The 12,979-nt window shown below is 37.4% G+C and overlaps 1 protein-coding gene across 1 annotated transcript in view; it reads right to left on the bottom strand.

Moving 5' to 3' along the window:
- Positions 1 to 12,979, bottom strand: part of SCD1 (stomatal cytokinesis defective / SCD1 protein (SCD1)) — a 166,625-nt gene that overhangs the window by 24,813 nt on the left and 128,833 nt on the right. The window contains exons 26-29 of the mRNA XM_089991664.1: positions 9,789 to 9,970; positions 9,344 to 9,415; positions 9,100 to 9,260; positions 8,950 to 8,991 (exon numbers count right to left, since the gene is read on the bottom strand). Of these exons, the coding sequence (XP_089847790.1) occupies positions 8,950 to 8,991; positions 9,100 to 9,260; positions 9,344 to 9,415; positions 9,789 to 9,970 (457 nt within the window). The remainder of the gene's footprint in view (positions 1 to 8,949; positions 8,992 to 9,099; positions 9,261 to 9,343; positions 9,416 to 9,788; positions 9,971 to 12,979) is intronic.

Genomic DNA, 12,979 nt, shown 5'->3' on the forward strand with positions numbered 1-12,979 from the left:
TTTGTTTCCACCGCCGATGGTACCTCTTTACAAGTTAAAAGTTTTGGAACTTTAGACTTTTCAAAAGATTTTTTTGTGCCAAACGTAAGGGTAGTACCTCAACTTAATTTAAATCTTTTATCTGTTTCTCAAATATGTGATCATGGATGTGAAATCTTCTTCTCAACCAAGGATTGCTCTATACAGGATCTCCAGTCCGGGAAGTGGATTGGGCAAGGCCATAGGAGGGGAGATCTCTACTACATGAACAATTTGAAACTTCCCACTAACTCATTTTGTAATCATGTCCAAGATAAAAATATTGAAACTTGGCATCAAAGACTTGGACATCCAAGCTTCTAAAAAATGTACTCATTTCCCTTTGGAAAGAAATTTTGTAATGAGAAACATTTTGTTTGCAAGAGTTGTATTTTTGGAAAAATGAAATCCACCCCTTTTCCAAATAGAATATTTGTGTCCAAAAGACCCTTTGAATTAGTCCATTAGGATGTTTGGGGTCCTTCTCCGGTCATATCAAAAGGAGGATACTCCTATTATATTACTTTCATTGATAACTACACTCGATATGTGTGGATCTATTTTCTCAATCTAAAATCCGAAGTTTTTAATTTCTTTAAAAAATTTCATATGATTGTCAAAAACAATTTTCAAGTAATATCTCCATTCTTCGATCCGATTCCGGTGGGGAATATCTATCAAATGAATTTCAAGAATACATGGAAACCAATGACATTTGTCATCAAAGTCATGTCCTAGGACTCCTCAACAAAACGGTTTAGCCGAAAGAAAGCATAGACACATTTTGGAAACCACTAGGACTCTTCTCATTTCTAAAGAAATTCCAAAGTGCTATTGGGCCGAAGTCGCCTTAACTTCCACTTATTTGATAAATAGAATGATATCCTCATCCCTACAAAATATATCTCCATATGAAAAACTTTTTGAAAGAACACCTGATTTTAATAGATTAAGAATTTTTGGGTGTAAATGTTTTGTCCTTATACATAAAAGAGATAAGTTATCTCCAAAAGCTATCGAATGTGTGTTCTTAGGATACGGAGAAAATAAAAAAGGTTTTAGATGCTTTGACCCCAAAAGCAACAAACTATATATATCCAAAGATGTTACATTTTTAGAAAATGAGAACGGCTTTGAGAAAAATAAAGATATTGATGAAAGTGAATATGCTTTCTTATTTGATTTTCTCTCTCAAGAAGATGTGACTCCTCACGAAGAGGAAGTTCCTAATGATTTAGAGGATACTCCTCTTAGTAATGTTGAAAATGAAAGTAATAATTTTGAGAATAGGTCAATTCAAACCTATGCTAGGCGTGGTCAAGAAGCTCCCATAAGTGCTTTAGAAAAATATTCTCAAAATTCTAACATAGAAGAAACCTCTTTAAGGAGATCTAGCCGAATCTCCAATCCTCCTAATAGGTTTGTTTCCTATGAGTCCCTAACACCTAAATATAGGGCATGCCATGAACCATCACACTATAATGAAGCCAAAACATTCCTCAATGGGTTGAAGCCATGAAACTAGAACTTAGTGCCCTTGAAAAGGCTAAAACTTGAGAAATAACTTCATTACCCACTGGAAAGAAGTCTATTGGATGTAGATGGGTCTTCAAAATTAAAACTAAAAGTGATGGGTCATTAGAACGTTATAAAGCTAGGTTGGTAGCCAAAGGATATGCTCAAGAATACGGAATAGACTATGAAGAAACCTTCGCTCCCGTAGCTAGAATGACTAGTGTTAGGACTCTTATTGCGGTTGCATCCGTTAAAAAATGACCTATCTATCAATTAGATGTTAAGAACGCATTTCTTAATGGTGAATTAAGTGAAGAGGTTTATATGGATCCTAAGTGAATATCTATTGGTGAAAATAAAATTCTTAAACTTAAAAAGACACTATATGGGTTAAAGCAAGCTCCAAAGGCTTGGCATGACAGATTTAGCAATGTAATGACTAGCTTAAATTTTCGTTCATGTTATACTGACACTGCGTTGTTTGTGAAAAGTGCAAGGTCCTCAGTAGTTATTCTACTACTATATGTTGATGATATGATCATCACTGGAAGTGATGCGCAAGGAATCCGTGATATTAAGAAAATTTTAAAAGAAAATTTTGACATGTCTGACCTTGGTTTCTTAAGATATTTTCTAGGTATTGAGGTTGCATATTCTCCCTGAGGGTATATTCTCTCTCAGATGAAACTTGCTGCTGACATTTGTTCCAAGTCTGGAATTTCGGATGATAAGAACACAGAAACCCCTGAGGTTATCAATGCAAAGTTAAGGCTGGAAGATGGGACACTTCTCGAGAATCCTACTCCCTACCGTCAACTTGTTGGGTCTCTGACATACTTATCCATCACTCGGCCAGACATAGCTCATGCAGTTCACTCCGTCAGTCAGTTTCAACATGCACCTACAACTGTGCACATGAGTGCAGTCTTAAGAATTGTCAGATATATTAAAGACACCATAACTAAGGGAGTTTTTCTTTCTTCATCATCTCTTGATTTAATTGCTTGTACTGATGCTGATTGGGGAGGAAATCCCAATGATAGAGTCTCAACTATTGGTTTTTGTGTTTTCTTAGGTGACTATGATTTCTTGGAGATGCAAGAAGCAGCACGAAGTGTCATTGTCCTCAACAGAAGCGGAGTATCGTGCAATGGCCACTACAACCATGGAGCTTGTGTGGCTTAGAAGTATCCTCAGTGATATGGGCATAGTCATCTCAATTCCTTCGAAGATGTGTTGTGATAACAAGAGTGCTATCTATATTGCAAGCAATCACACCTTCCATGAGCGTACTAAACACATAGATATGGATTGCCACTATGTTCGAGATGAATACCTAAAAGAAACCATAGCACTGCCTACGTCACATCCGAGTACCAGTTGGCAGACTTCTTCACCAAAGCCCTTGCTGCTCCTCGTTTCATGTTTCTTCTCAACAAGCTTTCGGTTGTATCCCCGTAAAGCTTGAGGGAGGGTGTTAAAATGTATGTAATCAATTTATTTATATATATATATAAATATATTTATCCACCTACCCGATAAGGGGTAGTTCTGTAAATTCGCCCAATAGGGGCATTGTAGTCTTTTTCCCCTTTCTTCTTTTTTTCCTTTTCTTTTTTTCTTATTTCTTTTTTTGTTTTTTTTTTGTATTTTTTGTGCATTAAATGCACATCCATTGGGGGCCCCAACAAAGAGTCGTTGGGCCCCCAACGGTCACAATTGTGACCGTTGGGAGCCCAACGACACCTTGTTGGGACTCCCAATGGTGCCTCTCTCTCTCTTTTCTCTAACTCTCTCTCACTCCTTTCTTGCCTATAAATAAGTGGGGTTTCCCCCTTTGTAATGTGTGGCTTCTTCAAGCCTCTTTGTGCCTTTATAAGATTTTATACTTTCTAGCCATTATTAGCTTTTGTGTATGTCCTCTTTTGGACTTGTTCTTTGATTTCTATGTGTGAATGTCCATTGTAGGACATACATTTCTTTTCCGCATATTTCATTACACATGTATGCCACTGTTTCCATCTTGACAGGATATTCCTTGATTACAAGAGGAAGAACACTCATTGTTTGTTTCAGGAAAAAGGTCTGTAATGAGCCATGGATCATAAAATAGCGCACTCATATTAGTTTGTGCAGAAACATGTTCTCTATCCCCAAAATCACTTTCATCAAAAACGACATTCCTAGATATCTTGATTCGTCTGCTGTCAGGATCATAACACCTGTATCCTTTGTGATGATCTGCATATCCAACAAATTTGCACTTTGATGCCTTAACTTGAAACTTATTTCGCAGAGAAGAGTCAATATGAACACAACACGTGCAGCCAAAAAATTTTAGTTCATCATAATCAAGATGTTTCCCAAACAGTACAAAATAAGGGGATTTATTTTCTAAAAGCTTCATGGGCAGGCGATTAATAATGTAAACAACAGAGTGAAAGGCCTCTGTCCAGAGTCTTATGGGAGTACGACTTCCGTGCATCATGCTCATAGCGCTCTCCACAATGTGACGATGTTTCCGTTCTGCAACTCCATTCTGTTGGGGCGTATGCGGACAAGATACTCTACGATTTATCCCACTATCTTGGAGATAATTGATAAAATCCCTAGAGGAGTATTCCCCCCACCATCATATTGGAAATGTAAAATATTACAAGAAAAATGAGTTTTGACAAATGCATGAAAGCAACGAAAAATCGAGAAAACTTCTGATTTATTCTTCATGAAATATATCCAAGTGAAACAGGAGAAATTATCGATGAAGATAACATAATATTTGCTGCCAGAGTTAGAGGGATTAGGGGCTGGTCCCCACACATCAGAACAGACGATTTCAAAAGGCCTTGAAGCTCTCATTTATTGAATGGAAAGGAAGAACATGACTCTTACACATTTGACAACTTGAACACATTTTATTAACTGAACTAGGAATCAAACTAGATTCAGGAATAAGACCATCGGATACTAATCGCTCAACAAATACTTGACCACAATGACCAAGACGTGAATGCCAAAAATCAGGCTTATTACATTTATTCGAAGATTGCAAACTGAACACATGAACATTCTTTGATGACATAGACTGAGGAGAAGACTTCAAGGTAGGTCGAACACAAGTAGAAGGATCCTCCTGGAAGACATACATATTTCCCCAGTGTTCCCCTCTAGCGAATGTTTCCTTCGTTTGTAGATCCTTGACATAAACAAAAGACGGAGTAAATTCAACGGAAGAATTGGTATGATCAACAAGCTTAGAAACGGAAACAATACTTTTTGTAATATTTGGAGCATGAAGAACATTGGAAAGATGAAGTAGAGATTTAGGGAAGGGAATAGAAACATTTCCAATGTGTGTGATGGGATGGTGTGACCCATCTCCAGTGACTATACTACTTTTTCCAAAATAGGGAGTTAAAGTAGAGAATTTACTCGCATTACCTGTGACATGAGTAGCTGCCCCAGAATCAATATACCATACTCCTTTATCATCGTGTTTCAGATCAAGTTCGGACAACGCTGCCAAGAGAAGCTCTTTCACATATCCACCAAACTTTGAAGAATTATCCTTGAGTCCTGACGAGCTCTCACCCTTTTGAAACTTTCCTTTGTTCTGCGGATTGTGCCAATAGTTGGCTTTTATATGGCCTCGCTTGTTGCAAATATAACATGTGGGTACGTTTTTCATATTATAAAGAGGTGAAGCATTCGGGGTAGGCAATAGTTCACACCCCCCTAGAGTACCTCGTCCTCGTCCTCTGCCACCACCAAAATTATTATCACCACGTCCCTGACTAAAGGAAACACCAGTAGCAAGAACCTGTCCACCAGTTTCATGTGACATCTCCTTTAGAGTCATCTCATATTGAAGTAATTTTGCTTGCAAGTCTTCAAATGATGGTAGATCAGGTAGGCATAGCAGTGAAGTCGAGAGAACATGAAATTCTGGTCCCAATCCATTCAAGGTTTGCCTGACCTTGTCTTTATCTGTTACTTCATACCCTACAACAGCAAGTTGGTCACTGATAGTCTTAACCTTGTTCAAGTACTCCATGACAGACATGGAGCCCTTAGTCAGAAGTTGAAATTCACGCTGAAGAAAGGAAATTCTAGCCTCTGATATCTGAGAATACGTCTTCACTAGTCTGTCCCACAATTCTTTTGCTGAGCATTCGTCTAGAATCCCCACCAATACTTCTTGAGAGATAGTAGAGATAATAAAAGCAACTGCAGCCTGATCACGCTTCATCCAAATCTTGTACAGGGGATTTGAAATTTGTTATAGAGAATCAACCTCATTTCCATTTGTAGTTCCTTGTTTAATAAATTCTGGAGGGGCTGGGATTGATCCAGTGAGATGTCCAGAGAGACCATGACTTTTAATAAAGGGAAGAATTTGTCTTTTCCAGATCAGGAAATTCGAATTGGTAAATTTTTTAGAAATAAGTTGACCAAGAAAATTAGATGAGAGAAATGACTGAGAAGGCAAATCCATGAATAAAATTTTTGGTGTGTGCAATCACGATGCAATAGAATAAGACTCGTCTCCTTTTTTTTTATAGGAGAAGGCTCGAGTACTTAACGTGAATGAGAAATCACAGGCTTGATGTACAGATGTAATCTGATTTCAAATTTTTTTTTTATTTATGATTGCACAATTCTTGGAAGAGAAAGGTTTAGAATGGTTGACAATTCTTTTTAACAAGATTTGGCGGACAAATAAGATGTCTAATGAGTGGAGAAAGAGTACTTTGGTGCCTCTATATAAGAATAAGGGTGATATACAAGATTTCACAAACTATCGTGGTATAAAACTCATGAGTCATACTATGAAACTTTGGGAGAGGGTGATTGAGTCTAGGTTGAGGAAGATTGTCATGATATCGGAGAATCAATTTGGTTTTATGCCTGAAAGATCAACTATGGAATCTATACATCTTCTTATACAACTTATTGAGAGAAATAGAGAGAGGAACAAAGATTTGCATATGGTTTTTATTGATTTGGAGAAAGCTTATGATAGAGTACCTAGGGACGTTCTCCGGTGGACAATGATGAAGAAAGGTGTTTCTCTCAAGTACATTAGTATAATTAAAGATATGTATGAAGGAGTAGTAACCAATGTCCGCACTTGTGGAGGGGTGACAACCAATTTTTCTATAACGGTTGGGTTACATCAAGGATTTGCTTTAAGCCCTTTCCTATTTGCTATAGTGATGGATGAGCTTACGAGATCAATTCAAGAAAATGTGCCGTGGTGTATGTTGTTTGCTGATGATATTGTTTTGATTGATGAGTCTAGAGCTGAAGTTAATGCTAAGTTAGAATTATGGAGACAGACATTGGAAGCTAGAGGTTTTAAGTTGAGTAAGAGTAAGACAAAATACATGGAATGTCGATTTAGTAAGCAACGAAGTAGTGATGGGAGTGTAGTGAAGCTTGGTGAGCAAGAAATACCGGTGGATGATTCTTTCAAATATTTGGGATCTATCATTCAAAAGTATGGGGAAATTGATAGAGATGTAAATCATAGGATAAAGGTTGGGTGGATGAAATGGAAGAGTGCAACTGGAGTGTTGTGCGATCGTATAATGCCATTGCGGTTGAAGAGAAAGTTTTATAGGACGACTATTAGGCCCACTTTACTATATAGTACGGAATGTTGGGCTGCCAAGAGACATCATATTAAAAAAATGAATGTAGCTGAGATGCGTATGCTGAGATGGATGTGTGAATATACAATAAAAGATAAGATTCGGAACGAGGAGATACGTAAGAAGGTAGGCGTTGCACCCATTGAAAATAAGATGAGAGAGAATGGTTTACGGTGATTTGGACATATTCGACGAAGGCCTAATGATGCTTCAGTTAGAAGGATGGAGAAATGGGAAAATATATTAGTTAAAAGAGGTCGGGGTAGGCCTAGGAAGACATGGATGGAGGTGATAAGAAAGGATATGAATGCTTTGAACCTCACCGAGGACATGGCATTGGATAGAAATGAATGGAGGAGAAGGATTCATGTGGAAGACCCATAATGATTTTCTTTGTTGGTCCATATCGCCGACCCCAATTGTTTTGGGATGAAGGCGTAGTTGTTTTTTGTATTTATGATTGCACACAACAGTAACGAATGCAAGTAAGCAGCATCATAAATCGAGGATTAGGGAAGAGAAGCAAATCTAAACTCGATATGGAATCGTGAAACTAATAGAAAAGGTTTTTGTGAAACTGTTTTGACGTAAACCCAAACCAGTTTCAGGAAACAAAGAGATCGATATGAAATCGTGAAAGTGAAAGGAAAGGAAAGATTTTCGTGAAACTGATTTGACGTAAACCCAAATCAGTTTCAGGAAACAAAGAAATCGTGGATCGTGAAACAAGTTTGTCCCAGACCCAACTGGTTTGAGGGAGATAAGGGTTACTGTGAAACTGGTTTGAAAAACAGACCCAATCCAGTTTCAGAGAAATGAAGATTAGGGAATAAATTTAACGCAAATCAGAAAGGGGGTATTCTGGAGAAAGAAAGAAATTTAACGCAATTCAGTTTCAGAGAAAGATATAGCAGATGGGGAAATAAAAGAGGATATTTAGAAAGGGGAAGACGCATAACAGTGAAGAGGTAGAAAAGAAATAAGGAGGGGAAGACGCAGAACAGTGAACCGGTAGAAAAGAAATAAGGAGGGGAATAAGATCTCTTAGAGACGTACCTATTGGAAAAACCTTCAGCCCTCGGATCAGAGCTGCTCTGATACCATGTCAAAATTCTCCAGAACGATGAACAAGAGACTGCAAAGAAGAAAGATAATGGGGCTGCAACTGCTCACGTTTTTCCTAATTGGAAAAATCGTGATCTGTTCCTTTAGTTTATAAAATAAAACCTAATACATGGTACTTTACAGGTAACTCTAATAGGTTACAAGTATTTACAAGTATGCCCCAATATTGGCTGGATGTGTTACAAGTAGTTTGGATCCGGATCCAGATCCAAACTTAAATACAAATACAAATGCACGATATCTGCCCTGTCTAACAAGGATGACTCCGAGTATTCTTTCTTATATGATTTGTTACCAAAGATAGATAAATCTAATGTTGAATTATAAAATTAGCATGATGGAATTATGCATATTGATGATTCTAATGGCTTCAAAGAAACCACAACCCCCAATAACCACCTTCCTCCCCCCAACCCCATGTGCATGTTTGGAAAAGAGCTCCAAAGACACTGGGGGATCCTAAAGTTACCATGGACCATAGCACGTTATCTAGTTGCAGAAATCATATTTTAAAATCAAACATTCTCTGAAACATTCATATAAATAAACTTCTTTCTCAACCAACATATTGTGAAATGAAATCAATATATAAGATTATGCTGTATTGGTATATACAGACAAAAATAAAAAGGCTTACCTTCTTCATTTTCCCAAAAGCGAAGTAATCCATCAGTAGAACCTGTATGCAATAGAATAGTCATTCAGTTACATTGCCCTAGGTTCACAGATATTATCTGCATGAGTATATTCTCTCTAAAAGGCTCAGTAAAAGAACAAAATCACCCACCAGTAATTATGCCTTTGTCTGATGGTGTGTATTCGACACATAAAATAGGGCCTGCGTGGCATGCTAATACAGCATCACATGTCCCACGAGAAACTGACCACATTCTAGCAGTCCAGTCATCACTACCAGTAATTACAGTGTCTCCTACCATTCTAAGAGACCTACATGTTTGGGTAAGAAGTCAATAGTATTTCAAAACGAAGCTAGCTAGTATAGAATAAAATTAATATTTCAGTCAGTTTACCGGATCCATTTTGTATGCCCCACAAGTTTGTGCATCTGCCTTCCAGCTCGGATATCCCAAATATTTGCAACCCTGGTATACATCAATAGTTCAAATTAAAGTTGACATATAAAAATGTGCACACATCACAGTTCATCCTATAAGATGGTTTGGACATATGCAGAGACTGACTAGACACCATGAAGAAAGCTTGAAAAAAGTAAGCATAATAAATTAGGAAAAGAAGACCATTGGAAGATTGGAGGGAAGCAGTAAAAGGTGATATGAAAATTTGTAAGCTGACCGAGGTTGTAGCACTTAGAAAAAAAAAATGGAGAAACAGGACTCAGGAAGCAGACCCATTTAGTTGGGAGAAGGCCTGATGATGATGATGATGATATCACAATGTGCACCTAAATAAAATCAAGATATATTACAAAAGCATGTATATTGTCTAGTTACATACGGATCTCTTCCAGCAGCAGCCAGTATTCCTGTAGAATCATCATATTCCATGCAAAGTACCGCGCTTGAGGAATGACCAACTGTAGCAACACAAGTATCTGTCCTGACATCCCACATCTTTACACTACCATCATGTGAAGCCGTAAGGACACGCTCCCCTGAAAGCATCTTCACACAACTGACCTGAAATGAGAAGACCAAAATTAACATATACAAAAGTACATCCAAGATGCAATCTTAGTTAGTCATATTAGTGGACAGAGCCCAGCTCATCGTATCCATCAGCTTGAAAGATTCAAGATATTTTGAAGGCTTTGAGGCATTTATCTGATCTATCCACAACTACGTGCACAATCATAACTTGCGTAAGGTAGTGTTAAAATATTATGTCTCTTTTAACTGTAAACTGAAATACCCATCAGGGGTATTTCAGTCCTTTTACTCAATAGGTGTCAGCCACCCTAATGGGCTAACATTTTTACTTTTTCTTTTTTTATTTACTTTTGCCTTTTACACCTTTTTCTTTTTACACTTTTTTTCTTTTTGACTGTTGTGAAAGGGACAGCTCCATATAGCTGTTGGAGCTGCCCCAACAGTCACAAATGTGACCGTTGGGTGCAGCTCCAACCGTCAGCTGCACCCTGTGGCTTCTTTTTGCATTATAAATAGGCCTTAGTGGCCCTTGTAAACTTATCTTTTTTTGTGAGTGCATATGCAATAACAATGCTTTTGTAAAGCCCCTCTTGGGAACTTATGAATTGAAGTTCATTTTGTTTCATGCTTTTGTGCATGTGTATTCGTGCCTTTGTGCACTTGTGAGTGTTCTCCTTTGTGCCTTTGTGCACTCTTTGTATTTCTTGTATTGTGGTGTTACACACAATCGCTTTTTGTAGAGATTTCCACATGGTATCAGAGCAAGGTTGTTTGGAGAAAGAAATTGGTGTGATTCTTCTCAATATCAAGTGCTTCGGAAAATGTGCCTTCAACTTTTTGGTGATTGGAGTGGAGACTCTTCTTCATTCAATATTTTAGAAGATTACTACAACAAGAAAGATTTAAAATCTTATTGTGGTACGTATTCTTTTCTTTCTTCTTTCCTCTCTAATGGGTGAGAAAGACTCTCATTTTTCTCTTGGTTTCAAGCTAAATGGCTCAAATTATCACGTGTGGGCCGGAAATATGGAAGCTCACATCAAAGGGAAAGGGCTTTGGGGTTACATTCAAGGCTCGATTCCGGAACCAGAGCCTAAAATTACTTTGGTTAAAGAAGGAGAAATCAAAATCCTTGAGGGAAATAAAAGAACTAATGCTCTTGAGGAATATAGTAGGAAACATGAGAAATGAGAAATGAAGAATTTCAAGATCTTGTCTTAGATTTTCTCTTCCGTTGAGACAAGGATTAATGACAACATTATAAAGTTTAAAAAGGCTTCTCAAGCATGGGAGTATCTTGAGAAGATGTATACTTCTAGGGACGTGTCCCATAAGTATTATCTTCAAAAGAGAGCGTTAACTCTTGTTCAAGGTGATATGTCTATAAGAGAGTATTTTGCGGAACTCTCTTCAATTTGGGATGAGCTTGCCATGCTTGAACCCAAGTGGAGTGGAGAAGCCATAGAGCTTCGTCATAAGCAATTAGAAGAAGACCGATTCTTCAATTTTTTGAATGGGCTAAGGCCCGAGTTTGAGCAAATAAGATCTTCTCTCCTATCCTCTTTTACCTCTCCCTCTCTTGAAGATGTCTTAACTAAATTAAGTGGAGAGGAAACCCGTATGGGCATTAGCAAGCAAAATCCTAGTGTGCTTGCAATGTCCACAAATCAAGAAGAATGTGATGGTGTTAATGCCGTTTCTAGACCCGGTAACAATTTAAGAACATATAGACCTCCTCATTTTAAGAATTAAAATCAAGGTAATCAAGGAGGAAGAAGATATTATAGCAAAATCTCGTGTCACTTTTGCAAAGAACCGGGTCATATCAAACCGGTTTGCCCAAAATGGAAGAAACTTCTAGCAATGGCAACTACATCTCAACCATCCAAAGAGGAATCTTCAAACGAAACTCTATCTCTCAATCAAATTGTGGAGGCACTTCAACATCTTCTAAAGGGAGCTATTTCCGGTGCCGCCGTATCCATCTCTTCTCCTCCAGGTAAAACTTCTTGGGTCTTAGATTCGGGTGCATCCTTTCATATGACCCCAAACATTTCATCTCTTTCCGAGTATTCTAAAAATGTGTCACCTTCTTTTGTTTCGACCGCGGATGGTACTTCTCTCAAAATTAAGGGAATTGGAAATTTTAAAAAACAAAACTTCTTTATTCCAAAAATTAAACTTATACCAAAATTAAATTTAAACTTGCTTTCCATTTCTCAACTCACGGACCTTGGGTGTAACATTCAATTCTCATCTAATAAATGTTTAATATAGGATCACCGGTCCGGGAGATTGATTGGAAAAGGCTCTAGGAAATGAGACTTGTACTATTTGGACTTTCTTCAAATTCCTAAAAACACCTTTTGTAATGTGACCCAACATAAAAACATAAATGTTTGGCACAAGAGACTTGGTTGTCCCAACATTACCAAGTTATCCTATCTATATTTTGTTAAAGATCTTTGTAAAAATATTTTCTCTTGTAATGATTGTATTCTTGGAAAAATGAGAAGTATACCTTTTGAACCAAGAACTATGTTTAGTACTAAACCTTTTGAAATTATTCACTCAGATGTTTGGGGACCGGCACCTGTCATATCCAAAGATGGTTTTACTTACTATGTGATTTTTGTGGATGATTTCTCACGATATTGTTGGATATATTTTCTCAAACATAAGCATGAAGTTTTTTCATGTTTTAAAACATATCATATGATGATAAAAAATCAATTTAATAGTAATTTAAAGATATTTAGAACCAATTCCAGAGGTGAATATCTATCTAATGAGTTTAAGAAATATCTTGAGGATTGTGGCATTGTCCATCAAAGATCGTGTCCTAAGACCCCACAACAAAATGGTTTGGCCGAAAGAAAGCATAGGCATATCATTGAAACCACTAGAACCCTTCTCATTTTCCAAAATATTCCTAAAAATTTTTGGGTCGAAGCGGCTCTTGCTTCCGTCTATCTTATCAACCAACTTTCATCCAAAAATTTAGATAAAATTTCTCCCTTTTGAGATTCTATATGAAAA

This window comes from Nuphar pumila, chromosome 16 (assembly GCF_984573655.1).
Source record: "Nuphar pumila chromosome 16, dmNupPumi1.hap1.1, whole genome shotgun sequence".
NCBI classification, from domain to species: Eukaryota; Viridiplantae; Streptophyta; class Magnoliopsida; order Nymphaeales; family Nymphaeaceae; genus Nuphar; species Nuphar pumila.